Here is a 27,505-nt window from a genome sequence, read left to right as displayed (position 1 = left end):
CACCTGGGTGGCTCAGGCGGTCCAGCGTCTGCCTCCTGGCCCAGGTGGTGATCTCAGGGTCCTGGGCTGGGCAACCTGCTCAGCAGGGAGTCTGCTTCTCCCTCTCCCTCTCAAAAAGAAATATTTACTGAGGGAATGAAATGAAGTCTGGGATTTGCTTCAAATTTATACAAGAGGGGCGGGGAGGGGTGGGGTATAAGTGAAGCTGGATTTCCATGAGTTAATAATTATTGAAGCTGGGTGATAGGGATATGGGGTTCATCATACCATTCTGTCTGCTTTTGTTGATGTTTTCAATTTTCCGTAAAAAAAGTACTTTTTTAGTGAATAGTATACCGTGGGTATCCTTCCAGGGCTTGCTTTTTCTTTTTCTTTTTTTAAGATTTTATTTATTTATTTGCCCAGGAGAGAGAAAGCACAAGCAGGGAAAACAGCAGGCTCCCCACCAAGCAGAGAGCCGGACGCGGGACTCGATTCCAGGACCCCGGGATCATGACCTGAGCTGAAGGCAGATGCTTTACCAACTGAGCCACCCAGGCATCCCCTGAGGCTTGCTTTATCATTCAGTGGTACGTTTCCAAGATTCACCCACGTTGTAACTGCAGTTCATCCAATACTCACTTCTGTGTAATCTTCCCTTGTATGAATATAACATGACTTTCTCATTTTGTTGACAATGGATATTTTGAGTTGTTTTTGTTTTGTTTTTTTCTGTTTTTTTTTTTTTTTTTTGCTATTACAAACCATGGTGCTGTGACCATTTTTGTACAGGTCTCCTGGGACAAGTGTACATGCATTTTGTTTTATTTATTTATTTATTTGAGAGAGAGAGAGAGAGAGAGAGAGAGCAAGTGACGGGAGGGACAAAGAGAGAGGGAGAGAGAGAATCCCAAGCAGACTCGCTGCCGAGCACAAGCCCGACGCAGGGTTCGATCTCATGACCCATGAGATCAGGACCCGATTGAAAATCATGAGTCAGAAGCTTAACTGACTGAGTCAGCCAGGCGCCCCCGTGCATGTCCTTAGTAGATACGTAACTGGGAGTGGGATCGCTGTGTCACGGGGTCGGTATTTACCAGGGATTGCCAGTTTGCCTTCCAAAGTGGACCAAGTTAAAACTCTGCGTCTGTGTCTGTTGCTCCCCGTCCCTGCCAACCCTGGCTATTTTCAGGTTTCTTAACTTTCTTCCTAATGTAGTGGACGTGGTGGTATTTCAGGTGGTCTTAATTAGGAGCAGGTTTTTCAAATGCTTATTGGACACTGATTCTGTGATTGCTTATTCATGTCTTCTGCCCATTTTCTATAGAGTCAACTGTGGTTTGTTTATAGGAGCTCTTTATATATTCTGAATACTAATCTTTTTTTTTTTTAAGATTTTTTTTATTTATTTGAGAGAGAGAGCAAGCGAGAGAGCAAGAGAGCATGAGTTGGGGGAAGGGGCAGAGGGAGAAGCAGGCTTCCCGCTGAGCAGGGAGCCCGATGCGGGGCTCGACCCCAGGACCCTGGGATCATGACCCGAGCCGAGGGCAGATGCTTAACCCAGATGAGCCACCCAGGTGCTCCCCGAATACTAATCTTTTGAGGGGCAATATAGTATAATCGGTAAGCCAGACCCTCAGATTCAAATCCTGATTCTGTAACTGTAAAGTGCAGAAGAAGCACCCCAATCCTCTGTGCCTCAGCGTTCTCATCTGTAAACCTTACCACTTGCTATGGACTGGGTTTGTGTCCCCCCAGAATCCCTGTGTTGAAGCCCTAACCCCCATATGATGGTATTAAGGGGTGGGGCCTTTAAGGAGGTGATTAGGCTTGGATGAGACCTTGAGGGTGGGACCTCCCCTCCCCCTCAAGATGGGATTAGTGCCTTTATAAGAAGGGGAAGAGTCCAGAGCGCCCCCTCCCTCTCTCTCTTCCCCCACTCTCCCCTTCTCTCCCCCTCTCTCCCTCCCTCTCCCCTACTCTCCCTCTCCCTCTCCCTCTCCCTCTCCCTCTCCCTCTCCCTCTCCCTCTCCCTCTCCCTCTCCCTCTCCCTCTCCCTCTCCCTCTCCCTCTCCCTCTCCCTCTCCCTCTCCCTCTCCCTCTCCCTCTCCCTCTCCCTCTCCCTCTCCCTCCCCCTCTCTCCCTCCCCCCCTCTCCCTCTCCCCTCTCCCCTCTCCCCTCTCCCCTCTCCCCTCTCCCCTCTCCCCTCTCCCCTCTCCCTCTCTCCCTCTCTCCCTCTCTCCCTCTCTCCCTCTCTCCCTCTCTCCCTCTCTCCCTCTCTCCCTCCTCTCTCCCTCGCGCCCCGACCCTGGGAAAACACAGCAGGAAGGTGGCCACTGGCCCGCCTGGAAGCGAGCTCTCTCCGGAACCTAACCTCACTGACGCCGGGATCTGGAACTCTCCGGCTCCATTGGACAGAAACGTCTGCCCCCATCCATGGTACTTCCTACAGCAGCTAGAGCTGACTGAGGTCCCTCTCAAGGTTCACGGGAAAATGAGATATTTGTGAAGCACCAAGCATGGTGCCTGGTGCAAAGTGCCCCGTACATAGCAAGCATTTGCTGTTTATTATCTGTGTAACATCTGCTGTCCCCAGGAGTGGGGTTTTTCATTTTCATAATAGTGTTTTTATTTTTTAAGATTTATTTATTTGAGAGAGAGTGCGCAAGAGCGGAGGGGAGCAGGAGAGGGAGAGAAGCAGACTCCCTGCTGAGCCTGGAGCCCAATGTGGGGCTCGGTCCCATGACCCCGAGATCACCTCCTGAGCTGAAATCAAGTCTGCCGCTCAGCTGACTGAGCCACCAAGGGGCCCCTCATGCTAGTGTTTTAGGGAGATAGTTTCTTAAATGGCTCAGGCACAGCCTTACTTGGTGAAGCAGGAACACTCTATCCTTTGCGGCTTAGGTGAGGAGGCAGGGGAGGCCCAGAGTAAACGGGCAGCTTGTGTTATAACCCCTTTTTGGTGGCCACACAGCCGGGGGCTCAGACAATATCTCTTGGTCCATTTGGAGGGAAGGATGCCAGAGGACTAAAGGACATCTCTTGCCACAGAGGTGACAAGGATCTGCCAGTGCAGGGGACACCCCCCCCGCCGAGGGTGGAAGTCTCCTGGGACCCAAACTGGTGAGTTTCTGGCCTCTCAGAACCGACTTCTACCATTTCTTCTGATGGCTCCCACTTCCTCTGGGGGAAACACTGCTCCCCTGGGCCCTGAGCTGCGTGGGGGTAGGGTCGGGGGTCACGGTCACTGGTGGGCCCGGCTCCCAACGCAGGGCAGGTAGGTGCAGAGTGGACCCTGCCCAGTCAGCAGGCTGAGGTCTGCCTTGTTGGGGAAGGGGGAGACAGGGTCCTGGCGGCTCAGGAGGAGTGAGCCAGAGGGGCCCCGGGGGACCGGTGTGGGGGCCTGAGTAGCCACAGGGCACCCAGAAAAGGGTGCAGGGGGATGGACAGGGAGGCATGCATTAGACAGAAGGTGCAGGGTGCGACAGCCACGCAGAAAGAGCTACAGAGAGAGGGATGGGGACAGAGAGCCATAGAGCGACAAAACCCAAAACGCACCCGAGGAAGGCCAAAGGAGACGAGAGATGGACAGAGACAGAGACAGTGAGGCCGAGACCGGAAGAGAGACACGATGGGAAAGAGAGAAACTGGCAGACGGAGAGACAAGGAGAGATGGAGACACAGGGTAAATGTGCCGCCCTCCCCCTCCCCCGCAGCCCCCCCAAGCCCGACAGAGGGAGGGGCAGGGGCAAGATGGCAGAAACACACCCCCACACTGACCTGCTTCCAGGCGCCCTCACGGGGGCAGCCGGTCCTCCTCAGCTCTGCCCACCTTCTCTCCTGATGTTGGCCAAGCCCATTAAGCTGCTACCCTGGCCACAACTGAAGGCCCCACGCCCTGGGGAGGAAACCACCGAGGAGGCGTCCCTTGTCCCGTGGCACCCCAAACCATCAATTAGTATTAACAAGGGAAGGCTCCTCGCGGCCTAAAGGCCCCCATCGGGGCTCAGGTGGAGGGGAAGCCCCACCCCCGTGAGCCAGGAGGTTGAAGAGCCAGGGGCCAGCCTGAGAGCCCAGAGTGTCCCGATGGCGTGTGGTAGCAGGCGGGTCACCATCCAGCTGGTGGGCGAAGAGGCAGGGCCTGGAACCGGAGGCCCGAAGCCCTTTCGGGGCCAGAGATACGAGGCCATCCGAGCAGCCTGCCTGGATGAGGGGATCCTGTTCCAAGACCCCTACTTCCCTGCTGGCCCTGATGCCCTTGGCTATGATGAGCTGGGGCCGAACTCCGAGAAGGCGAAAGGGGTGGAATGGATGAGACCCCATGTAATGTGTGGCTGGGGGCTGGGGGGGGTCTGAGAGTGGAGGGGGCTGTGGGGGGGGCTGGGCTCCTCGGTCTGAGGGCAGAGGGGCTGGCAGTTCCGACTGCCGGGTCTGGGGAGGCCCAGATGCCTGTCCACAGGCTTTACAAGCCTCCCCCGGGGTTGGAGGCGCTCATTACTCTAGAGCAGTGAGGGCAGGAGGGGACCCAGGCATCGGACGTCTCAGTCGCTCCTTCCCTCCCTTTCCTGGCTGAGGCCTGGAATCCCCCGTGCCCCCCAGGAGTTTTGCGCTGAGCCCCAGTTCATCTGTGAGGACATGAGCCGAACAGACGTGTGTCAGGGGCGCCTAGGTAAGACCACCGAACTCCTGGGCTCCCAGATCTGGCAGGCTGTGGCTGGGACCCTGCAGCTCGGGCCCTGGGTCCGCCCCGCAGTCTCCCCTCTCCCTACACCTCAGTCTCCCCCTTTCCATCCTCACCCCGTCCTCGCCTTTCCTCCCAGGGAACTGCTGGTTTCTTGCGGCCGCTGCCTCCCTCACTCTGTATCCCCGACTCCTGTGCCGGGTGGTCCCCCCCGGACAGAGTTTCCAAGATGGCTACGCGGGTGTCTTCCATTTCCAGGTAAAGCTCAGTTCCCTCGGTTTGTGCCTCAGTTTCCCTCATGGTGCCATGGATCTCATAGTTGACACGGTCGCCTTGGGGCTGTAATTCTCGGACTGGTACGCAGGGCTGGGGGGTCACAGGATGGGGTCCAGGCATGGTTGGGGGTTGGAAGCCGAGCCTGGGCCCTGGCCTCCTCCCACCAGCTCTGGCAGTTTGGCCACTGGGTGGACGTCGTGGTGGATGACAGGCTGCCCGTGCGTGAGGGGAAGCTGATGTTCGTGCGCTCGCATCAGCGGAACGAGTTCTGGGCCCCGCTCCTGGAGAAGGCCTATGCCAAGTAAGGACCCCGGCACCCCCCCCACCAGCCAGCAAGGGAACCCCAGAGACCCCCAGCTTCTGGGATCCTCTAGACACCCTGCCAAGGGTCCCAAACCAAGTCACGGCGCCCAGGACCCTAATGTCACACCAACCCCTGAGGGCCTCCCTCCAAATCACAGATACCTCCCTCTATTGACATTTCACACAAAACATTCTTAGAGACCCACCAACACTCACAATCCCTAAGGGGCCTGAAATGTCCTCTCTCAGGTCCCGGAGCCACTAAATCTGAGATTTATCCCCTGGGGGAACCTGTAATCTCAGAAGATCTCTCCTGATCCATTGAGAAACCCAACGTGCCTCCCAAATTTTTAAAGATTTTTATTTATTTGAGAGAGAGCACAAGTGGTGGGGGGGAGGAGCGGGGAGCCCTATGCGGGGCTCGATCCCAGGACCCTGGGACCATGATCTGAGCCGAAGGCAGACGCGTGACAACTGAGCCACCCAGGCGCGCCGCACCTCCGAAATATTGAGTGTAATCCCGGGAGCCCTCGATCTTTGCTTTTCTCCATCCTGTGGCTCTGAAATCCCTGACAAGCCCCACAGAGATCACCCCCAGAGCAGACGTCTCCCGGAGACTCTGTTTCAGACCTAGCCCCGGGGATGCCCAGAATTCTGACCAAGCCTCTCCGATGACCGCCCCCCCACCCCCGAAGGCCACAGTCCTAGTGGCCCAGGGACCACAGGCCCGATTTCCAAGGGCTTCCAGAGTGAACCCCAGCCCACATCAGTCTACAAATGTCAGGGATCGTCCCTGGGCCCCCCCACAGCCGGGGACCGAGGTCCCAGGTCCCAGAGGTGTGTGTGAGACGCTCGTCCATGCCTCAGACGTGCCCACCGCACCCCTGTTCCCACAGGCTCCACGGCTCCTATGAGGTGATGCGAGGCGGCCACATGAATGAGGCTTTCGTGGACTTCACGGGCGGCGTGGGCGAGGTGCTCTACCTGAGGCAAGACCTCCCAGGCCTCTTCTCTGCCGTGCGCCATGCCCTGGCCAAGGAGTCCCTCGTGGGCGCCACCGCCCTGGTGAGAGAGTCCGACTGGCATGGAGACCCCCCACCAGGGCCAGAGCACAGTTGGGGCTGGAGCGGGGAGGCGGCCTGCATCCTCCTGTCTGTGTTCACTCACCCAGCAAACTGGAGCAAGTCAAAAGGCAATTTATTTGCTTTCATAACTATGCAAGCTTCAGGCACAGCTGAATCCAGGTGCTTAGTGGATGTGGAGAATGTGGTTTTCTTTTTCAAGGATTTTATTTATTTATTTGACAGAGAGAGAGACAGGAGCGAGGGAACACAAGCAGGAGGAGTGGGAGAGGGAGAAGCAGGCTTCCCGCAGAGCAGGGAGCCCGATGCGGGGCTCGATCCCAGGACCCTGGGATCATGACCTGAGCCGAAGGCAGACGCCCAACGACTGAGCCACCCAGGCGCCCCTAGAATGTGGTTTCCTATTCCTAGTTCCGGGTTAGCTTCACTCCTGGGCAGGCATTCCCTTCATGGGCACAAAAGGGGCCCCCACAGCTGCACGTCCCTCCTACCACCCCCAGTGGTTTAAAAACAACAACAACAACAAAACAAACAAAGGCAAAGCTTCTTAGAATTTCCGCAAAAGGTCTAGGATCGATTTTTCACGGGCTCAGCTTGAGTCATGCGTTCATCTGTGACCCAGTCACATACTCAGTCATTCACTGAGTTGGTCTAATTCCTTCACTCATTCTTCACTTACTCCTGTGCTCACACAGTGACTCCCTGTCCTTCGTGTTTCTCTGCTTCTTTCGGTCGGTCTGCCTGCTCTGTATCTCTCTCTGTCCTCTACACGTATTTTTGTCTTGTTCCCGACTTCCTCTCTCACCAATCCTATGCCCTGTGTCATTCGTTTGAGCGCTTTGGTGGCACAAGGCCGGGGTGGGGGCTGAGGGGCAGAGAGGAGCAGCCACCCGCTCGACCCCCACCGTGGCCTCACCGTCCCCTGTCCTCTGCCCAGAGTGATCGGGGCGAGTACCGCACAGAAGACGGGCTGGTGAAGGGACATGCGTACTCAGTCACGGGCACGTACAAGGTGGGTATCCCCCATGAGTGGGCTGCAGGGGTGTCGCGGTGCCCCCCCCCCCCACTGACCATGCCGCCCGCAGGTGACCCTGGGCTTCACCAAGGTGCGGCTGCTGAGGCTTCGGAACCCATGGGGCCGTGTGGAGTGGACTGGGGCCTGGAGCGACAGGTGGGATGGATCTGGGGGAGGTGGGGGCCTTGGACCCACCTGCCCAGCCCTCACACCCCGGTCTCCCTAGCTGCCCGCGCTGGGATGCGCTCCCTAAAGAGTGGCGGGATGCCCTGCTGGTAAAAAAGGAGGATGGCGAGTTCTGGTGAGTAGCCCAGGGTCCCAGCCCTGCGTCTGAGCTGGTGCCAGGCCAAAGGGGTGCAGGGAGGGGGCAAGGCCTGCCTGAAGGGACAGGGGACAAGTTCATAGCAAGAAACTGTCCCTGGGGTGGTAACTTTGGGGTTGCATTCTATTTGGGGGAGTCAAGGAAGAATTAGCAATATTAGGGGAACTGGGAGGCACAGTAATCTTCGGCGGGTTGAAGGGGGGTGGGTAATGGGTAATATTTAGGACAATTGTGGGAGGCTTGGTGACATCTGGGGCATTTCCTGCAGATTTGGTAATACTGAGGGCCTGAAGGATACTTGTTGACAACTGAAAGTCTGAAGGTCTTGATATTTGGGGGCTGAAGGCAATGTGAGAGTATGTGTGTGGGGGGTGCATGGATCCCGGCTACTTGGGCATTTCTGGGGACTTGGAGAAATCTGGGGGGCTGGAGGGCTCCGCGATCTGGGGGTCATTTCTGGAGACGCAGCACTGTTTGGTGGACTGAGGGGCACTTGGCGATGTTTAAGGAATTTGGTGGGGCTTGTGATTTGGAGGCCATCCGGGGGTCCTGAGATCTTTGGGCGACTGGGGCCCTGGGGAGGCTCTGACCACTGGCCCCTGCACAGGATGGAGCTGAAGGACTTCCTCCGCTACTTCAATACCGTCCAGATCTGCTCGCTGAGCCCTGAGGTGCTGGGCCCCAGCCCGGCTGGAGGCGGCTGGCACATCCACACCTTCCAAGGCCGCTGGGTGCGCGGCTTCAACTCCGGCGGGAGCCAGCCTGGCGCTGGTGAGGCCTGGAGGGCGCCCCGAGGGGCAAGCGGAGGGGGGGGGGAGCTGTGGCAGGCGGGGTAACCTCATTTCTTTCTTCTCTGCTAGAAACCTTCTGGACCAACCCCCAGTTCCGGCTGACGCTGCTGGAGCCTGATGAGGAGGAGGAGGAGGATGAGGAGGGGCCCTGGGGGGGCTGGGGGGCAGCAGGAGCGTGGGGCCCTGCGAGGGGGGGGCGCATCCCCAAGTGCACTGTCCTTCTGTCACTCATCCAGCGCAACCGGCGGCGCCTGAGGGCCCAGGGCCTCACTTACCTCACCGTGGGCTTCCACGTGTTCCAGGTGGGACCCCGGGGGCCTAGCTGGAGCCGCGGGGAACAGGGAGCCACGGAGGGGCTGGGAAGGCCCAGCGGGTGGGGGTTAGAGACAGAGGAGGTCCTTGAGGGCACAGACCGGAGGGGGTCCAGCAGGGGTCAGAGACAGGCCCGGGCTTAACGAGGGTGTTGGGGCGGGGGGATGGGAAGAAAAGCGAAGGAGGTGCGGACGGGGCTCTGAAGGGTGGCCGCCACCGCCGCGGGCCCCGACTCGCCTTGCTTTTCCTTCTTACAGATCCCAGAGGAGGTGGGTCTCAGCTGGGACCCCGGATCGCAGGGTCACTCGGGCCGGGCCCGCCCAGGGGCTCGGACAGGCTGCGGCGGGAGGGAGGGAGGGAGGGAGGGAGGCGGGCGGGGGGCCAGGCCGGGCGGCGAGCGGCGGAGCTCAGCCGCCCTGGCCCGCAGCTGCTGGGCCTGTGGGACTCCCCGCGCAGCCGCGAGCTCCTGCCGGGCCTGCTGCGCGCCGACCGCTCGCCCTTCTGCGCCCGCCGCGACGTGAGCCGCCGCTGCCGCCTGCGCCCCGGCCACTACCTGGTGGTGCCCAGCGCCGCCCGCGCCGGCGACGAGGCCGACTTCACGCTGCGCGTCTTCTCGGAGCGCCGCCACACAGTCGTGTGAGCCGGGGTCCCCCGCGCCCACCCCTCGGGGCCAGAGCCCCGGGACCCCGCCCCCCCCGGGCCCCCCGCGGGGACGGGCCCAGGGCCCCACCCCCGACTCCCCCGCTTCCCTTGTGTCATTGGCAGGGAGATCGATGACGTCATCAGCGCCGACCTGCACGCCCTCATGGTGCGGGGCCTCCGGAGGGGGGCGGGGCGCAGCGGGGTTGGGGGTCCTCTGGGCCGGCACTGAGCTCCCCCCGCCCCACAGGTCCCCTACGTTCCCCTGGAGCTGGGGTTGGAGCAGCTGTTTCAGGAGCTGGCAGGAGAGGTGAGGGGGTCCACCTCTCCCCTCCCCTCCCCTCCCCTGGGACCCCTTCCCTCCCCTCCCCTGGGACCCCTTCCTCATCCTGGGGGTCTCATTTTGCTTTAGTTTCTCCCTGTGCTTCAAACTCCTGACTCTCTACGCTCACAATGCTCACAGCTCATCCCTGCCTCAGGGCCTTTGCCCTGTCTGTACTTCTGCCTGGACCACCTTCTCTCCCTTCTCCCCCCCTGTCCTGGCTAAGGTCTTGTCTTTCTCCTGTGCCCTTCGCTGGAAGCCCTCCGGGATTCTCCCCCAGGCTGGTCAGCTGCATGCCGGCTGTGGCCTCCCACAGCCCAGAGCTTACCCCCCCACTCCCAAGCCCTGTCGGCTCTGGGGACAGGTGTCTCTCTCCCCCTGGACCATGAGCTCTTGGTCTCTGCTGTGACCCCGGCACCGCCCAGCATGCTACTGGGGCCAGCCCCGAGCTGTGTTGAATGGCTGCCTGAGTGAACGGTCTCACCACTGGCTCTCTCCTTGACCAGGAGGAAGCACTCAGTGCCTCTCAGCTCCAGACCTTATTAAGCATTGCCCTGGAGCCTGGTGAGTTGGGGACTGGGGTGGACCCCACGGAGCCCCCTAGGTGTGTTAGTCCATGATGCTGCCAGGAGTCAGGCCACAGGAGCCCTGGACTCCGCCTGTGTCTTCCCACCTGTGGGTCCTGTGGCAGGACTCGTGGCCAAGGCCACGGCCACCCATAAGGCCACCCTTCCCCTAAGGGAGGCAGGGAGTGTAGCTGCCCTGAGGGGACTTTGGAACCCCCCTGCCTGGGTTCAGATCCCTGCTCTGCTAGTTACCAGCAGTCCCGTGGCTCCCTGTGCCTCAGTTCCTGCAGTGGGGATAGCCGGACTCCCTAGTACGCAGGAAGTACTAGGGGTTTTTTGGTTTCCTGTAGCCAGGGCCCGCGCCCGGACCCCTGGAGAGATCGGCCTCAGGACCTGTGAGCAGCTGCTGCGCTGTTTTGGGGTATGTGAGGGGAGCAGTGCCTGGGTAGGGAGGGTGGGGATGTTGGGGCCTCTGGCCCCCTTCTGGGGATATGGATTTTAACCAGATGCCCCATCCCCAGAATGGACAGAGCTTCACCCTGCACCACTTCCAGCAGCTCTGGGGCCATCTCCTGGAGTGGCAGGTAAGGTTGGGGGTTTGGTGGGGCCACCTCCTCCCGGAGGGTGAGGCACTTTTACTGATCAGGACAGAGGTGCTCTGCGGGCTAGCAGGGCCCCAGGGGAGAAGGAGAACGTGAGCCACATCATACCTTGGAGGGACAACTGGAGGGATCTGGCTGGGATGTCCTTGTCCCATCTGGCTCCCTGTGGTCCCTCTAGGGCCACTAAATAGCTCAGGGACGGAAAGCACAGGTTCTGGTCCTGGCTTGAAGTCCCAGCTCCCGGTTCAGCCCCTTTCTAGCTGTGTGACCTCGGGCAAGTCACCTCCCCTCTGAGGGGCCTTTGCTAGTGGGAGGCATTAATTCCCACTGCTCTGGGTCCCTGGGAGGAGGCAATGGTCCAAGGCCTCCCTATGCTCGCTACTGGCTGAGCCCTCCCGAAGGCCCTTGTGGGTAGCATCTTGGCTTGTCCTCATAAGCCTATTCTAGCTGTTACTGTTATTCCCATTTTACAGAGCGAGCGAGGTAAAGCTATTGCCCAGGGCACCAAGTCATGAAGAAAGGGAGCAGGGGTGGAAACCCAGGCTGACTGGCCCTCTTCAGGGTGCATGGGGGACCCCGGGGGGGTAGGACTGACCTCTACCTCCTGGCCCAGGCCACATTCGACAAGTTTGACGAGGACGCCTCTGGAACCATGAACTCCTACGAGCTGAGGCTGGCGCTGAATGCGGCAGGTATGTTGGGGAGTGGTCCCGGGGATGGGATCTGCTCCCCCTGCTACCCTCTGCTCTCGCAGGCCTGGCTGGCTGCTCACCCGCCGCCCTCCACAAAGCCCACACCGTAGTTTGTTACTGGATACCCTTGGGAGAGGGAGCGGGGCCTCCTGGAGGGGGAAGATGGGGAGAGCCTGGGAGCTGGTATCTGAGAGGTCCCGGCCCCCCGGGCACTGTGGTAAAGTGGCCTGGGTTCCCATGAGCTTGGGTTAGAATCCTGCCTCTACTGACTTACTCCCTGGGGGATCCTGGGCAGGTGAGTCCACCTCCGTGAGCCTCAGTGTAAAATGGCTACTACCCAGGGTGGCTGGGAGGAGCTTTCGGAATGCAGCCCATGGGGCTCAGCGCTGGGGGGCACGCAGCTTCTGGTGACTGCATGCGGAGGGCCCGGGCAAAGGTTTCGGAAACCTGGGTTCTTCCAGAAAGAGGTAGAACAGCCCCACCCGTCTGTGTAGCACAAAATCCTACCCAGGGGACAGAGCCAGGGAGCAAAGCTTTTCCTGGGCCCTGACCGAAGCAAGTGAAGTAAGTTCATGCACCGAGGGGCTGGGACCGGAGGGGGCTCCCAGATCCCCCACCCCCACCCCAGGGCTCCTCTGCCCCAGCCAAGCCGAGGGGGGAGCGGGGCCGGGGGACAAGGAGGTGGGAGGGTGCGCCAGGCCGTGACCCAGTTTGAGAGGCAGGGAGGCCCTGAGGGAGGAGCTCCAGCGTCCAGAGACATGCAAGCAAAGAGGCCAAGCCAGAGGGGGAGAGATGGAGTCAGAGTGTTGGGGGGTGTGGCATGGGGACAGAAGTGGAGTCCCAGGTGGACAGAAGCAGAGGTGAGAGCGCGAGGGCGGATGGAAGGTTGGCACCACTTGTCAGGGTTCCTGGGCACCTGGTGCACGTTCTTGGCGTTATTCTAGTCACAAGACTGAGGAAGTGCTCTTGGGCGGGGGGTGTCGCACTGGGTGCAGACAGACAAGTAGAACATCTGGGTCAGCTGTCAGCTGGTGACACGCTATGGCGGGAAGAGGAAGCTGGTGTGTACATGGGGGGGGGGGATGTGTGGCTGGAGGCACAGCGGTCAGGGTAGGATCCAGGTGCTGTTTGAGCAGACCTGAAGGAAGGGGACTGAGCCTTGGGGACACAGTGGCAGGTGCAGTCTAGACAGAAGAAACAGCCAGTGCAAAGGCCCTGAGGTGAGATGCAGCATGGGCCCTGCTGGAACAGCTTCAAGGGGCCAGTGCGGCTAGAGGATGGGGGTGGGGGTAGGGGTCAGAGATGAAAGATCCGTGGAGGGAGGCAGTAAAGCCCCATGAGGTCCAGCGTCAGGGTGCGTGGGGAGGCTGGAGCCGACAGCACGGGAGGTCACGCTGTGTACTGAGGGAGTACCGGGGAGTAGAGAGGCAGGAAGCAGGCTCCAGAGAGCCCTGGCAAGGGTGGGCAGGATCAGGGTGGGGGAATCGGCAAGAAAAATGACCTGCTGCCACTCAGCTGCGCTCTGAGGCACCCGCGTTCCCCAAACACCAGCTCTGCTCCTGGCTGTGCCGGCTGATGCTGGGGACTCGGCAGTGGCCAGAAATCCTTCCCTCCCCTCCCCTCCCACGGCTTCCGGGCCAGGGTCCGCCAGAGCCACCAAAGACAGTGACAGCTCCGAGGGGTCAGGGTGGGGACAGGGTAGGCACAGGGAGACACAGGAGGCGCTCCGGGCTGCAGGCGGTAAGAGCAGGGGCCTCGGAGAGGGCTTCCTGAAGGGGGCAGGGCAAGAGGAGTAGGAGAGTTCTGGGCCGAAGGAACATCACGTGCAAGACAGAGCACAAGGTCCAAGTGCCGGAGGGGGAGGAGGGGTAGATGAGGTGTGGTCTGGGCAGGCCCACTAGGCAGCTAAGGACAGTGGGGGGCCCTGGGCAGGGGTAGCCAGGAACCAGGACCTAGTAAACCAGGTGAGGGATGTCCCGAATACCCAGGGGGTCCCGGGCAGGACCCCCGCAGCAGGCAGCGCAGAGTGGTCAGAGGAAGCTGAATTTGAGGGGGCAGCTGAGGGCTTCCTGCCCCTCCTCTGGCCAGGGTCCCCTGGCACAGACTCGACAAAGATCAGAACCGGGGCACAGACGGGTTTCAGGAGGTGGCGGAAGCCCATGACATTGTCCGCAGAAGTTGATCTGGACACCTTGCCAGCCTGCAACCTTAAGTCTCGGAGGATTACTGGACCTTGGAGGAGGAGCAGTGGTTTTTGACTTTTGAAAGCCTATTGAGATTTCTCGTCAGAGGTGATTTCTAATGTTTAGAAATCGTCTCTGATGTGAAGAAACGGACTCCATGTGGGACTGACAAAAACGTTTGGCTGCACAGAAATTCCTCCAATGTCCATTCGCAGAAACTGGCCAGAATTTAAAGTCCTAATAAAGCAGCCATATAGTCATTATGTGCTAGATGCCGTTCTAAGTTCTCTAACAGCTTCCCCCAACATTGTGGGGTCAGGGCTGTCACGTGAGAAAAGGAGCACAGAGGAGTGAAGGGAGCTGCCCCGGGCCCCACAGCTGGGGTCCGAGGGGTGGGAACAGCCCCCCGCCCCCGGGGAGCCGGGCTGGGGCTCACGGGCACCCTGCCCTAGGCTTCCACCTGAACAACCAGCTGACCCAGGCCCTCACGAGCCGCTACCGGGACAGCCGTCTGCGGGTGGACTTCGAGCGCTTCGTGTCCTGTGCAGCCCAGCTCACCTGCATATTCCGTGAGTGATGCCCTGGCATGGGGACCCCGGGGGGGGGGTCCTCCCTCCCACGAGCCACAGGGGGTGCTCAACCCGCCCGCTCTGCGCAGGCCACTGCAGCCGGCACCTGGAAGGAGGCGAGGGGGTCGTCTGCCTGACCCGCAGACAGGTGAGCCCGGGCTGGGGGTTGGGGGGCGGCTCAGGTGGCCAAGCAGGAGTCCCGGGAGACCCCTGCCTCAAGCCGGCCGTCTTCTCTCCCCCAGTGGATGGAGATGGCCACCTTCCTCTAGGATCTCTGCATGGAGCACCTGTGGCCGGAGGCAGAAGCATGCCAGGAGGCCTTTCTCCTCTCCCAACCGGGACGGGTTTATTCCACAGGGAGGGGGGTCTGAGCACCAGCGCCCCCTCTGCCTGGCACATGGGGCGCTGTCTGGTCCCAGCACTCAGCAGCGGGGTGAGGCCAGGCAGGTCCCTGCACACCTCCGTGCTTTGCCCTCCTCATGTATAAGCAGGGACGGGCACGACACTGTTCTTGTGCAGGCCCCACGCGTCAGCACTGGGGACAGTGCTGGGCCTCGAGCCGGTCCCCAGCGGCACTCATGTTTACACACTCACGGGGACAGGGGTCTCCCACGCCCAGCCTTGCTCTGGGAAGAGGTGCTCCCGTGGCTCTCCTAAGAGGCGGAGAACAGACAGGAGAGAGAGAGAGAGAGAACACGGTAGGAATCCTTCTTAAAAATATTACATGTTTTATTATCCTGTCCCCAGAAGGTGGTTTATCCAGAAACCGAGAAAAAAAAATAAATCAGAATAAACTCAAAAAAGGGGGGGAGGGGAAGGGAGCAAAACCCATCAACTAACAGGCAGCCAGGCCAGCAGCCCACCCTCCACCTCAGGAGGGTCCCCAGAGACCCATGCCCAACGACAGACAACAGAGAAAAATCAGTAAGGGGCTGGGGGGAGGGCAGCAAATCAGCTAGGTCTTCATTATGAGAGCAAGAGGCAGGGAGCATATGTTGCTAGGTGAATATATATTTATATAATAAATCCGTAAGTTAATAAAGTAAATAGTAATTCTCTGAAGGTTTTTAATTCCTTTTTTTATAGGGTTTTTTTTTTGTGGATTTTTTTTGTTTTTGTTTTGTGTTTTTTTTTTGTTTTTGTTTTTTTTGGTCCTTAGAAAATCTGAGAGATACACATGTCCGGATAAAGCAAGATGGGGGGCTGGCTGGGGATGAGAGGCTGGTCTGCCCAATCCTACTCCTCTGTTGCAGAAAAGGGGGGGTGCTCAGTCGCACCCCCTCATCTCCTGGCAATCACAAGTGGGGGGAGAGGGAAGAAGGGAGGGGGCGGGGTCCTCTTTCCTGTCGGGCAGCTGTGTCGCCCTCTGCTGGGCCCAGGGCAGGCCCAGGCGGTTCCTGGACAAGGCACATAGGGCTTTGGCCTGGATGTGGGAGGCCTTGAAGGGACCTCGTGGGGGGCGGGGGAGGGGGGGCGGGCAAAGGAGGGATGAGGTGGGGAGGGCATTCCTAGGACCTGGAGGTGACCTGTTTCGCTGTGGGAAGCCACTGTCCCCTCCGTATAGTTAAAAAACAAAACAACACATCATACATATTTACCAGACCAGAAGCGCTGACCCCGAGCGTCTCCCTCACCCCTATCCAGGGGGAGGGGGCCGACTGACGAAGAGAGAGGAGAGAGCCTGCCCCAGCCCCTCCCTGCCCACCCCACCCCCCAGAACAGACTGACAGAGGGCTTTGCATAGATACAGTCAGAGGAACAGGACCTGGGAGGCCCCCGCAGCGGGGAGAAGGGCAGAGGGCTCCCCCAGCCCCGCCTGGAGGCTGTGAGGAGGGGGTGTGCGGTCAGGCTTTCTCCGGGGGCGGGGAGGGGCCTCACAGGTCACTCTCGCCATACAGGGCTGTCGAGAAGGACTTGTAGTCGAGGGCGCCGGGCACGGCGTCAGGGCCCTGGTAGGGCGCCATGCGAGCGATGCAGTACTCGGCCTGGTCCGGGGGCAGCTCTCTCCGCAGCTCCTCAGCCGTGATGAAGTTCTGGGGGCGGCAGGGTGGGACTCTGGGCCACCCCAACCCCCACCCGCCCAGTCCTGGCTGCAAGGGCTCCTCCATGTCACCCCACCCCGGGATGCCTCTGAGGTACCCTGCTTACCTTGTCCCCTGCCAGGACCTTGAAGGAGGCGATGACCTGGTCGGCCGTGTCTGTGTCGGTGGTCTCCCTTGACATGAAGTCAATGAAGGCTTGGAAGGTCACGAGGCCGCTGTGGTTGGGGTCAACCACGCTCATGATGCGGTTGAACTCGGCATCACCCTGCGGGGCGGGGGGAGTGGGGGGGGGGGACAGGCGGCATTTGAGCAGGGCAGGGTGGCCGGCCGGGCCTGGCCCGCGGAACGGAGCCAGGAGAGCAGGGCCCGGCCCCGGGGGGCACACGCCTCCAGGGGTTTTGGCTTCCCCAGGCCAAGGGCCCCACTTGCCCTGATTGGGGATGTGCTCCCTCTGCTCCTCCCCGCCCCCGTTTCTGGGAAGTGGGGAGCTGGGGAATGGATCAGGCAGGTCTACCGTTCCTCAGCCCTAGGCTCACGACTTAGCTCTGGAGGGTGGGGAAGAAAGAAAGAGAGAAAGAGAAAGAGAAAGGGTAGGGAGCCAGAGGCCTGACCTCCTCTCTCGGGAGACTTCCAGGAAAGGAGGTGGGTGGCAGGGGGGTCATCGGAGAGACCCCTGCCCAGCAGAAGCAGCGCAGATGGAGGAGGAGGGGGCACGGCTGCGCTGCTCTGCCGGGGGAGTAGCCCCGAGGAGGCGGGTGAGGAGGAGGGGGAGGCTGCGCGGGGGCGGGGGGAGGAGAGGCCCAGCAGCGAGGGGGAGGCAGAGGCCGCATACCAGGCTGTATCCTGTGGAGATAAGCAGAGCCCTGAAGTCATCCGAGTCCATGCTGCCTGTCTGCTTCTGCTCGAGGACGCAGGGACAGCAGAGGAGACCAGGCCCAGAGAAGGCAAGAGGGGCCGCCCCATGTGCACAGCAGGGAGACAGGACAGTGGTGGGAGCCGGGGAGACAGAGGCGGCCCCGGGAGACCAGGTAAGGGGGAAGGTGTCCAGAGAGACACAGGGCAGGGAGGAGGCAAGAGAGCCAGTGAGATGGCACACACATGGCGAGGGGTGGGATGGCGAGAGGGAGGGGACAGAGAGAAGGAGAGAGAGAGAGAAGAGCAGTTAATGCCACAGTCCGCTGGGGCCCAGGGGGGCGCATACCTGCCGGTCATTCTCCACGTCGTAGCCCAGGCTGATGAGGCAGGCCTTGAACTCCTCCGGCCCCAGCGCCCCGCCGTGGTCCTGCCGGGCGTCCGAAGGCAGGTGCGTGCGAGGGGCGGCGCGGAGACCAGGCCGGCGCGGAGACGTGGGGAGAGGGGCCGGGGTCACATGCAGAGGGGCAGGGGGTGGGGAACACATCGGGGGGGAAACAGAGTTAGAGGTGACACAGACAAGGTGATGGCTAGGGACGGTGAGCAGGGCAAGGGGCATGGCGGCCTGGAGGGTGGTCAGAGGCCTGCCCAACGCCTCGGCCAGAGCAGGGCAGGCATCTCTCCTCGCCTCCAGGATTTGGGGTGAGAAAAGGTTACACTCCGTCCTATCTGGGACAGCAGGGTCCCTGCCTGACGGTGTGGAGCTGAGCGTGCACCCTCCCACCCACAGAGGGCAGGCAGATGGCGCGCCGGGCCCAGTAGGGCGGGTGGGGACCGCAGCAAACTCAGGCGCTCAGGGCCTTCCTAGGGGGCCTGCCAGACCAGATCCGGCGTTCTGAATCTTTACAACGCTCCGTGTACGCATGGACCAGATGCACGGTCAGGTCGCAAATCTCGGGTGTGCTGGGACTTAGGCTGTCCCAGGGTCTCATCAGTAGGCTGGCGAGGACACATGGCCCCAGAGGCAGGACTTGGACCCCCCCCCCCCACTTTCTCCTCCTGAGGGAAAGTGCCCAGGCTGTGGGTCAAAGGATGCACCTCTGCACCCGCTTCAGTGGCTGGGGCCTTGCCAGCCCGGGGAGTGGTGGCCAATACTCAGCACTGTGAGGTGAACGGACAGATGCAAGGACAGAGGGGGCAGAATGGGATGGTGACAGTGGGGAGGGAAGGCGCCAGGGGCAGAGGGAGCTGCTCACCTTGTCAAAGTGGTTGAAGGACGCCCGGAACTCCTGCATCTGCTCCTGGCTGATGCCCTTGGCATCGCGGGTGAGGATCTGGTTCTCGACCTCATTGATGGTGCGGGCGATGGTGGTGAGCAGCTGCTCCCAGCCCACGCGGATATGCTGGGGGCGGAGCAAGGGCATGAGCACGGGCCGGGCCGGTGCGGGGACCCCGGCTGCCGCCGCCACCAGGGGCTTGGAGTCCGGCTCTCCTCGCCCCGGGTGGGCATATGGCCTGGAGGTGGGCTAGCCCTGACTCTCTCCCAAATGCCAACCCAGCCCCACGCTCTCCCGTGCGCCTCAGCCCCACACGGGGACAGAGGCATGGCCCCTCCCCACCGCCTCTGCCCAGCAGCGGGGTGACGTCACGTCTGTGTCTGCTAAGGGAAGCAGCTGAGGGCCGGCCCGGTCCATGTGCCGCACCCACGCGGGAACCGCAGAAATATGGGGGGCCATGTTTAACCAGCTCTCGGGGTGGGGGGGCACGACCCGGGTTTCTCTGTGGTATCACCGCACTTGCAGGGCATCAAGCGTCACCATGGACAAGGTCAGGCTGCCCAAAGGGTAACAACCAGCCCCGACACGTCAACCCGGCCACAGCAAGCAGGTGCCCGTGCTGATCTGTGTCCTTCGGCCAGGACGTCGCCACCGAGGCCACAGTGGGCAGGGGCCGCCCTCCCTCCCAGCTCTCCCACAAGTGTGTCCCAAGCCTGTGCCGTCTCGGTGATGGAAGAAATGGTGGGAAAACTGATTTTTTAAAAATGCGTATACACTTGATCTAGTCTTTTCGGTCAGAGGGACACAGAGGAGAGAGACAGTGGCAGACGCCTTTTCTACCAAGCAAAACCTGTTTGGCCTAGAGAGGCCGGGCCTGTGCTGCCACAGGGACCCTCCGGTGCGGGCAGGAGGGGAGGCCGGGGGCGCCAGGTGGCCCTACCTCCATGGTGTAGTTGGTGTGCTTGTTGTCGAAGATGAGGGCCTCCTGGATGAGCTGGTGCTGCTGCTCAAGCAGGTCGAGGTTCGGCTTATAGTCCACGATGCTGCGCTCGTACCGCTTCAGGTGGTTCAGCTGGTCCTCCAGGGTCCCGTTCATCTCGATGGAGATGCGCCCGATCTCCTGCATGGAAGGCAGGGGCTGCTGGCTGGGGAAGGCCTCTTGCTGGCATCCCCCCGGTCCCCCGCCCGGAAGCCTGCTGTTCGCGGACTGTCCCCTCCAGGCCCCCCTCCACTGTACAAGCTGCCGGGGGGGGGGGGTAGTGTCTAGGCTGAGGCCAGTGAGGCCTAACCTCAGTGCACACCCCGGACTCCCTGTGAGGCCCAGGACGGCCACAGGCCTGGAAACTGAGGCCCGAACACATCACCTCCTCACAGTGAGAGGCAGGCTCAGGCTTCAGAATCTGTGCTCCTGAGCACGAGCACCCGAAGCGTGGGTTCCCAGGGTGGTCGTCCAGCTCAGCCAGCCCAGAGCCCCAGCCCGGCCCCGGCTCGGTGCCTGGCACGTAGTGAGCACTCTGGGAGGTGCACCCAGGGCTGCAATCAGCATCCCTGCAAACTTTCCGGGGCTGGGTCCCCAGGCTCACTGGTGAGCCCGCTGGAAGGGTCTGCACTTGGGCCACCCTGGTCCCAGCAACACCAGGGCTTGCCATGGGGCTGCCACAGAGCGGTGCCCAAAGCATTTGCCGGGACAATGAAAAGACTGTTTCCATCCCCTTTTAGGGATGAGAAAACCCAGGAGCAGAAGTTAAACTGTACCTGACCTCCTGGTCAGCAGGCAGGGCAGAGCCGAGACGCGAACCCTCTCCTACCTGCATCCTCCACCCTGCTGCCCTCTGGAGGGCGCTGCCGCTTCCAGCAACACAGTCACAGACCCTCCCACTCCCAGGGGCCGGCCGTCGCTCCCAGAGTGGGGCCCTAGGCAGACCCAGCAGGGAGGACCAGGGACCCGGCGGCGCAAGGGGCGGCCGGCCTCCCGCTCACGGCGGCTCCTTCTCCACTCTGCCCTATGAGACTCTCCTGGGCGCGGCCAGGCTGGGCAACGGGCCCTCACCTCCATCTTCGTCTGGATCCAGGGCCCCACGATGTTGGCCTGGCTGGCGAACTGGCGGCGGAGGCGCTCGTTGGACTGCTGCTTGCTCTGCTCCTCCAGGAGCGCGTGGTCCCGCTTGGGCACCAGCTGCTGCACCTGGGGGGGCGGGGGGGGAACAACGGCGGTCAGGTGGTGGCCCCTCGCCCGGCCAGCCCGGCCCCGGCCCCGCCGCCAAGCCCACCCACCTTCTCCCACTTGGAGTTGATGATCTGCGGGGTGACCGTGGTGTAAGGGTTGCTGCCCGACAGTTTGATGTGGTTGCTCTCGGCGATCCTCTGGGCCTCCTTGTGGATGGCCAGGATGGCCTCGCGCTCCCTGTCGGCGTCCGGCAGCGTCGACTTGAACTGGTCGTGGGCTGAAATCAGGCCCTGGAAGGAGGAGGCGGCATGAAGGGCAGCCCAGGCCCACAGAGGTCCCACAGGCAGCACGGGTGGGAGCGGACCTCGATCTCCTCAATGGTGTGGACGATGAACATGTCCTGGAGGTCCTCCATGGCGCTCTCCATCCAGTTGTTGAAGGGCGCCGCCCGCTTGGCATACTCCAGGTGCAGCTGGTCAATGGTCTCCAGCTGCTTCTCCGTTTTCTGGTGCGTGTGGGCAGGGACGGGACCGAGCGGGGAGGTCAGTCGGCAAGCAGGTGGTTGGCGGTCCGGGGCTGGGTCGGGGGAAGCCGGGGGCTCCCGGTGTCACCCGCCCCCCACCGGCCCCCAGGGGCACAGGGCTCCGCGGGTGACGTCACCCCCCCCTCACCTCCAGAGCTTCCCTGCGACTCTGGGTCAGAGAGCCAAGGGCGTCCCACTGGTCGCAGATCTTCTGGCAGCGGGTGTTGACGTTGTGCGAGTCATAGTAGTCCAGCTCACTGCGGGCGGGGCACGTGGCCATGAGACCCGGCGGCGGGCAGCGGGGGGCGGGGTGGGGAGGCTGGGTCCCCCTGGCCCCTGGTGCCAGGTCACCAGTCCTCCATCACCACCCCCCCAAACCCACGCCCTCCCCAAGGCAGGAGGAATGCAGATGGAGGGGTCACAGAGGGGCGGGGGGGGTCCGTGTTGACTAGCTGTGAGAATCGCTGTCACGACATGCGAACACAGGGACCCCCCCCAATGCAGCCCCCAACCGTGCCTGTGTCTGGACTGCTTTTGTCACCCCAAGGTCCAGCAGAGCACGCTGGCTAAACAATGGGCTCCTGGGCCAAGTTCCCTCGGTCTGAATCCCGACGCTTTGATTCTGTACTCGTGTGACCCCAGCTGCATGAATTCCCTATTCTGGAGACCTCAGTTTTCCCCTCTGTGAAATAGGCGGGGGGTTATTGTGGAGATCCAGTTACCGAGTGCACGTGAAATGCTGAGAGCAGTCCTGGGGCCTTAGTGCATAAATGCACCAACAGTGATTAAAAGGATTTATTTTAATAAACACAAAGAAAAAATGAGTAGCGAACCCGCAATGTCATTCTAAGCAATTAATACTACATCTAAGAAAGAAGTGGGGTGATGCAGTGGTTCCTGGCCCCTCATGCCTCCCGCCCCTACTTTCCTCCCGCCTGGCCCAGGATTCCTTCCCCCTGGGCTCCAGACATTGGATTCTCTTAGCAGGAGGTTTCCAGGGAGTCGAGGTACAGGCGGAACCTTGGGGGCCTGGGGAGGGATGGGGAGCAGGGAACAAGTCTGGGAGGAACAGGACATGGGGGATGGGGCCGGGGACCATGGCTGGGCTCCACAGAGGGGCCGTGCAGCCTGAGCTGCATTCCTGGCTCAGCTGCCCCCCAGCAGTGTGACCGTGGGCAAGCCTCTCGGCCGCCCGGAGCCACAGTTCCCCTTCCTTAGCATGGGGTTGCCGGGCGGTTAAAGGAGCCGGTACGTGTGCAGCACTGAGTGCTCTGAGCGCTTGTTGCTGCTCTTCACCAGCGCTCAGCTGGGCTCTCTATTCAGGCTCATCCTGGCCAGCACCTGGCCCTCTGACTCATCTTTGGGGGAACAGAATGCACCCCCAAACCACCCTTCCTTCCTCCTGCAGCACCACTGTCCAGAAAAGCTGCCTCAGCAGCCACCTGCTCTCACCCCAGAGAGCGGGTGCCCCACGTCTGTTCCCGGTGCCTGGGCGGCAGGCTGGCCGAGGACCTACCCCAAGCCTGTCTCCTATCAGTGTCCAGGGGCTCGCCTGTCAGTGGCGGGACATGCCCACATCCCACCTCCCACAACCGCTCAGGGACATCTGCGCGTGTGACCTCACTCTGCCCCACCTGGGCGTGCCAGGCCCTGAGGCTCAAGCCCACAAGAGGCTGCGAGACCCCAAGGGACAATGTCTTCCCACGACCGGGAGGTCCCCCGGGTAAGCAGTTGAGCACTTCTGCCTCTGGCTGAGCAAACGGAAACCCCCAAAGCGACGGGGCAGTGCAGAGGGAGTGAGTCAGGGAGGAGAACGGCCCTGCCTGGCGTGGGGCTCCACCAGGCACTGCAGCTGGGCCCCAGCCTTGTAGAAACAAGCAGAACTTTAGGGATGACTGGCAGGGTGGGGGGTGTCTGTGGAAAGGGCAGCTCCAGCCAAGTATCCTATTTTTGAGCAGACGGCTATTTTGGGAGCCATGCCGCCCCTCCAGGCCCTGTGGATTTTCCATGAAGTAATGGCCTAGGCCTCCCACTCCCTGGGCCCTCCCTGCTGCTGGCCACTGTGCCGGCGGCCTAAGGCCCCATTCCCCGGCTCTGGAGGTTCGGTGTACTAACTGTGCGCGAGTTTATCTGACTGGGGCGGGAAAGGGAGGGCGAAGAAGCCAGCCGCCTGGAAGCTCGCACAATAAGTGTATTCTGAGCAAGCGAGGGAAGGGGCTGGGCGGAACAATGGGCTCTCTGTGCAGCCCAATCCCCTCAGGGAGGAGCGGGTGGGAGCAGCGGGGGCTAGGCCGCCCCCCACATCAGGGGGCCGGAGGGTCTCTCCTTGGTGTGGCAGGCAAAAGGTAGAGCCCCAGGGACCCCTACAGCCTAAGGCCATCAGGAAAGAGGTGAGAGACCTCCCTTCTGCCTGAGAAAAGAGGTCCCACTCCGTTTCTCATCTGGGGTTAAGACCAAGTGGGCAAAAGGGATCATCCCGTAAGGCCCCTCCCTGGCATGTGAAAGGAGACGGGGGTGGGGGACGGAGAGGGCCGGGACACCCCCCACCCCTGGGCAGGGGCACCACGACCCCTCACGTACTTGAGCTCCTGAGCAATCGCTGCGATCTGCTCCACGCGGTCCTGGTGCGCGGCCAGGTCGCTCTCAAAGGCCTCGTGCTTGCGAATGAGGGCTTTGATATCCGACAGGGTGGCTGTCTCATAGTCCCGGTGCTTCAGCATGGCCTCCTTCCCTGGGGGCGGGCAGAGGGCAGGAGGTGTTTAGACGACAGCGCAGTGGGAGTCCAGGGGGCTGTCCAACCCTAGAAAATGGGATTCAGACCCCACATTCTGCCTCACCGAGGACGGTGCCATGGAGACTAGAAATTTCCAGAGCCTTTCGCCTTGCCTTTTCAAGGGATCTCTAAGCCCAACTATATCCTGGATGGAGCTAGGAGACACTGTGGGACTAGGGGGCCTGAGACCGATATCCCGATTCAACCTGTGTGTTCTAAACTTAGAGCCCTCTATCAGTGGACAGTAAGGACGGGAATGTGCCACCGCTGGAAAGGCAGACACCCATCCCCAAAGGGCCAGCATCTGGGGTTGTAGCCCATGCCTCGGCAGGGTGGGCGCAGGGGGAGAGTTCCAGTCAGAGTTTTCCATGGGCCCAACCCCTTGTGCCTGCCTCCCCGGCACTGGGGGGCCAGGCTCCCTCGGGGTGGGGTCCTGTCACACACCTCCATGTCCTATGCCATCCTACAGGCCTACTATGCGCACTGAGGTGGGGCCCACTGTCAGGTCCTTTGAAGGAGGAGAGGCACGCTATTATTAGTCCTGGAGCCTGGCTAATTATATACCCCAGGCCAGAAGCTCCAAGAAGCCCTGTAACCATGGGGAGGTACTGCAGAGAACAGGGTGGGGAAAGGCCAGTCTGCGAAGGTGGCTGGGACCCCTGGCTCCTAAAGGTGCTCTGCTTCAGGTAAGCCACCTTGGGGGCTACCCCTGGGGTGGCAGCTCAGAGACCCACTCCTCAGCGTGGCACCACAGCATGTGACCAACAGCTGCCTGCCTGGGGAGGCATGCGGCCTTTCCCCACCTGTTCCCTCATCTGTGAAGCGGGGCCGAGGCCAGCGCTTGGTCTCAAGTCTCAGGCAGGGCGGGCACGGAGCTAGTACATGAGCACCTCAGCCACCCCGAGGACAGAGCCTGGCACAGGTGGGCCAGAAAACAGCGGCCTGGGAGAGAGGCTCCACAGGCCCACCGCCCCAGCCCCGGGGCAGGAGGCTTAACCACAAAGGCAAGCTTGCAATTCCCTTCACCAAATTGCTTTCTCCCAAGTGTGGGAACCCGAAATAGTAGGTTACCACTTCTCTGCCTCAGCAGAGTTCAGCAAGGGAGCTGGCAAGGGGGGCCCTGGGGAGAGTCAGGAGGAGATGCCCGTGGCCACGGATGCCTTGGATTCAGGCCAAGGGGCAGTCACAGTGGGGATGCAGACGCTCGTTTTCATTTTTCCTCCCTGACCATCCAAAACCCTCCGCACAGCCTCCACACGGACCCTCGCCCCTGCAAGCTGTGGGGGATGGTGAGGGAGGCTCGGAACGATGGTAGCTCAGCCCTCTCTCTGGGCCCACCTCCTCCAGAGAAAGGACGCTGCTAGCATGGGATCCCAGGAGTGTAGAGGGGCCAGGAGGTCAGTCTGTCCTCCTGTGTTGCATAACTGGGTGGTTCAGAGGACAGAAGCTTCAGGTCTTGGGAACGAGAGTGGGCAAGCCTGCCTGGGGGCTCCAGGCTGACATGAAGGGCAGGGCCAGATGCCAAAGTGCCTGCAGGGCAGCAGGGGTGAGGCAGGGGCGTGTGGAGGCCGCTGAACCAGTTGGGCCCTGGCTACACACTGAGCCAACTTCTCCTCAACGCCTGTGGGGGAAGGCCAGCCCCAGTCATTCCAAGGGGAAGAACTCTGTGGGGCCATCACACCCACGCCCCTCAGCCTCAGGACACCATCCCCCGGGGCCCCCTGCAGCTCCAGGTGATGGACCGAAAAGCTGACGACATGGGCGAAGAGCCCAAAAAGGGAAGCACCCAGGGATGAGGCCCAGGGTCCGTGGAAGGACGGACACAGATAAGGACAGGAGAAGACTGCTGAGTCCAGGCAAATCCACTTACACGCCCAAGGGCCCTCTGACGAGAGAAACGCTCTGACGAGGCTCCCTGCGCCGGGGCCAGCCCCCCACCCCCAGAAACTACTGGGCTCAGGGAAGAGCCGAATGAAGGAGCAAATGAACTAAATGGCACCCCCGCTGCCTCCAGCAAGGACACCCTGCTGCAAGGTCAAGATGGTGCCTGCACCACCCGGCCCCAGCACACTCCTGAGCCGACTTCTCATCGCCTCGTCCACACGCTCTCCCCGGCAGAGGAGGCATTGGGTAGCGCTCCGGGTGCCAGAAAACAGCGGCCTGCACTAACGTGACGAGGGCGGCTGTGAGCGGCGCTGAAGCCAGGGACACGGGGGACGTGGGCCCGGGGCTGCGGATCCCGCAGGAGGCGTGTTGGCAGGCCGGCAGGGCTGGGGCCTCTCGGTAGATCTCAGCATCTGGCCTGGGCCGGGGCTGCCTGTCCAGCAGCGACAGGAGCCCCCAGAGGCTCAGTGAGGACCCGGTGGGGGACTGTGGGGTGGAAGGACGACACCACACTGAGCCCCACAAGGAAGGCGGAACCCAGCAGGGCACCTTCGGGAAGGAGGCGGCCACAGGTGGGTGGGCGGGGGTCCTGGCTCGTGGCTCTCCCAGGCACCGGCCCATTTCTGAAGGCTTTCAGCGCCCCCGGGATTTGGAATCTCAGCCAAGGTGTGGGTCCTGACCGAGGGCCAGGGGCGTGATGGGAAGGAAGCAGGCAGTTGCAGGGCCACCGAGAAACAGCAGGCTCCACCGGCTGCCCTCCTGGGAGAAGCCAACCTGCCGGGGCCCCGGGCCCCTGAACGGGAGGAAGAGCTCCCGGGGAGGCGCCGGTGGTCAGCGAGCGCCATCTGCAGGCCAGGCAGCTGAACCAGGAGGCGGCTGCCCAGCCTTCCTGTAAGGACCGTGCCCGGGCACACAGGCCCACCCAGCACGGGCTCTCCTTTGTCAAGTCCATGGCCACAAAGGGTACAGGAGTGGGAAGGCGGGCGGCATATCTGAACACAGGCTTCCAGGGATGGGAGGGCCTGTCCTGCGCCCCCCAACACCCCCGCCGCTTTGACCCGGCAGGGGCACCATCCTCGGGGAAGACACGGCAGAGTGCAGACGGACAAGGGTTCCCTTCTGGCTGGAACCGGGATAAGGTTCGGCTGCGTTCCTGGAGGACAGCCTCGGCCCTGCAGGGGCCTGCCTGTGAGTAGTCTCGGAGGCTAGAGCAGACAGGGAAGCTCAGCTCCCAAGTGTTCCTTCTGCCTGGGGCTGGGGGGACCCAGAGCCACGTTTCTGACAGACGCGTCCCCAAGCAGCAGGAAAGGGGGTCTGACAAACAGACCCAACGACGCAGGAGGGGCTGTGTAGGCGCGCATGTGCTCGGGTGTGCGAGACAGTAACAGACTGAGGGGGCCGGAGGACCGTACCGTCGGTCCAGGCCTCGTGGATGGAGGCCTTCTGCCGGAACTTCTCTGCCAGGTGGTCGAGCCGCTCCAGCCTGCGGATCTCGTTCAGCAGCCACTCCTCGTAGCCCTTCTCGGCCTGCTCCAGGTGCTGCCAGCCGTTGTTGATGTCCTGTGGGGACACACGACGACCGGCTCACAAAGGGAAGCCGGGCCCACTGGCAGGGTGATACCTCCCTGAGGGTCACTGATGAGAAGGCAGGCG

General features: G+C 61.6%; 2 protein-coding genes and 1 long non-coding RNA gene across 8 annotated transcripts in view; 1 reads left to right on the top strand and 2 right to left on the bottom strand.

Annotated features, from left to right (window-relative positions):
• The first annotated feature begins 4,050 nt into the window (after nt 1-4,050).
• CAPN12 (calpain 12) lies at nt 4,051-15,512 on the top strand. The gene is made up of 21 exons (XM_078062659.1): nt 4,051-4,302; nt 4,579-4,648; nt 4,800-4,918; nt 5,104-5,237; nt 6,136-6,304; nt 7,259-7,333; nt 7,407-7,492; nt 7,563-7,637; nt 8,266-8,429; nt 8,519-8,751; nt 9,019-9,030; nt 9,189-9,397; nt 9,527-9,569; nt 9,651-9,710; nt 10,229-10,286; nt 10,639-10,709; nt 10,810-10,872; nt 11,504-11,582; nt 14,218-14,334; nt 14,424-14,482; nt 14,577-15,512. Exons 1-21 carry the CDS (start codon nt 4,066-4,068, stop codon nt 14,601-14,603), a joined length of 2,160 nt encoding a protein of 719 aa, XP_077918785.1. The 5' UTR covers nt 4,051-4,065; the 3' UTR covers nt 14,604-15,512.
• On the bottom strand, nt 5,603-9,201 carry LOC144380217 (uncharacterized). The gene is made up of 3 exons (XR_013444145.1): nt 8,725-9,201; nt 6,224-8,436; nt 5,603-5,808 (listed from the first exon to the last, which is right to left on the bottom strand). It is a non-coding gene; the product is annotated as an uncharacterized LOC144380217 (long non-coding RNA).
• Nucleotides 15,040-27,505, bottom strand: part of ACTN4 (actinin alpha 4) — a 70,054-nt gene continuing 57,588 nt past the window's right edge. For 2 of the 6 annotated variants that reach the window (XM_036118462.2, XM_078062658.1), the window contains exons 11-21: nt 27,265-27,412; nt 23,776-23,926; nt 21,344-21,452; nt 21,037-21,177; nt 20,780-20,962; nt 20,556-20,690; nt 19,446-19,625; nt 18,485-18,631; nt 17,578-17,658; nt 16,483-16,641; nt 15,399-16,367 (exon numbers count right to left, since the gene is read on the bottom strand). In XM_036118462.2, the coding sequence (XP_035974355.1) occupies nt 16,209-16,367; nt 16,483-16,641; nt 17,578-17,658; nt 18,485-18,631; nt 19,446-19,625; nt 20,556-20,690; nt 20,780-20,962; nt 21,037-21,177; nt 21,344-21,452; nt 23,776-23,926; nt 27,265-27,412 (1,593 nt within the window). In that variant the 3' untranslated portion in view covers nt 15,399-16,208. Of the gene's footprint in view, nt 16,368-16,482; nt 16,642-17,208; nt 17,275-17,577; nt 17,659-18,484; nt 18,632-19,445; nt 19,626-20,555; nt 20,691-20,779; nt 20,963-21,036; nt 21,178-21,343; nt 21,453-23,775; nt 23,927-27,264; nt 27,413-27,505 lie in introns of all 6 variants that reach the window. The other 4 variants (XM_036118460.2, XM_036118461.2, XM_036118463.2 and 1 more) reach the window with 4 other exon arrangements.

Source organism: Halichoerus grypus, chromosome 15, assembly GCF_964656455.1.
Source record: "Halichoerus grypus chromosome 15, mHalGry1.hap1.1, whole genome shotgun sequence".
In the NCBI taxonomy this organism is placed as follows: Eukaryota; Metazoa; Chordata; class Mammalia; order Carnivora; family Phocidae; genus Halichoerus; species Halichoerus grypus.
The sequence above is the reverse complement of the archived record's forward strand: the minus strand, read 5'-3'. Positions and strand labels throughout refer to the sequence as shown.

Coding starts and splice junctions, on each gene's coding strand:
- CAPN12 (XM_078062659.1), top strand. CDS start 4,066: ATGGCGTGTGGTAGCAGGCGGGTCACCATCCAGCTGGTGGGCGAAGAG. Junction 5,238..6,135: donor CTGGAGAAGGCCTATGCCAA/GTAAGGACCCCG, acceptor CTGTTCCCACAG/GCTCCACGGCTCCTATGAGG. Junction 8,430..8,518: donor CGGGAGCCAGCCTGGCGCTG/GTGAGGCCTGGA, acceptor CTTCTCTGCTAG/AAACCTTCTGGACCAACCCC.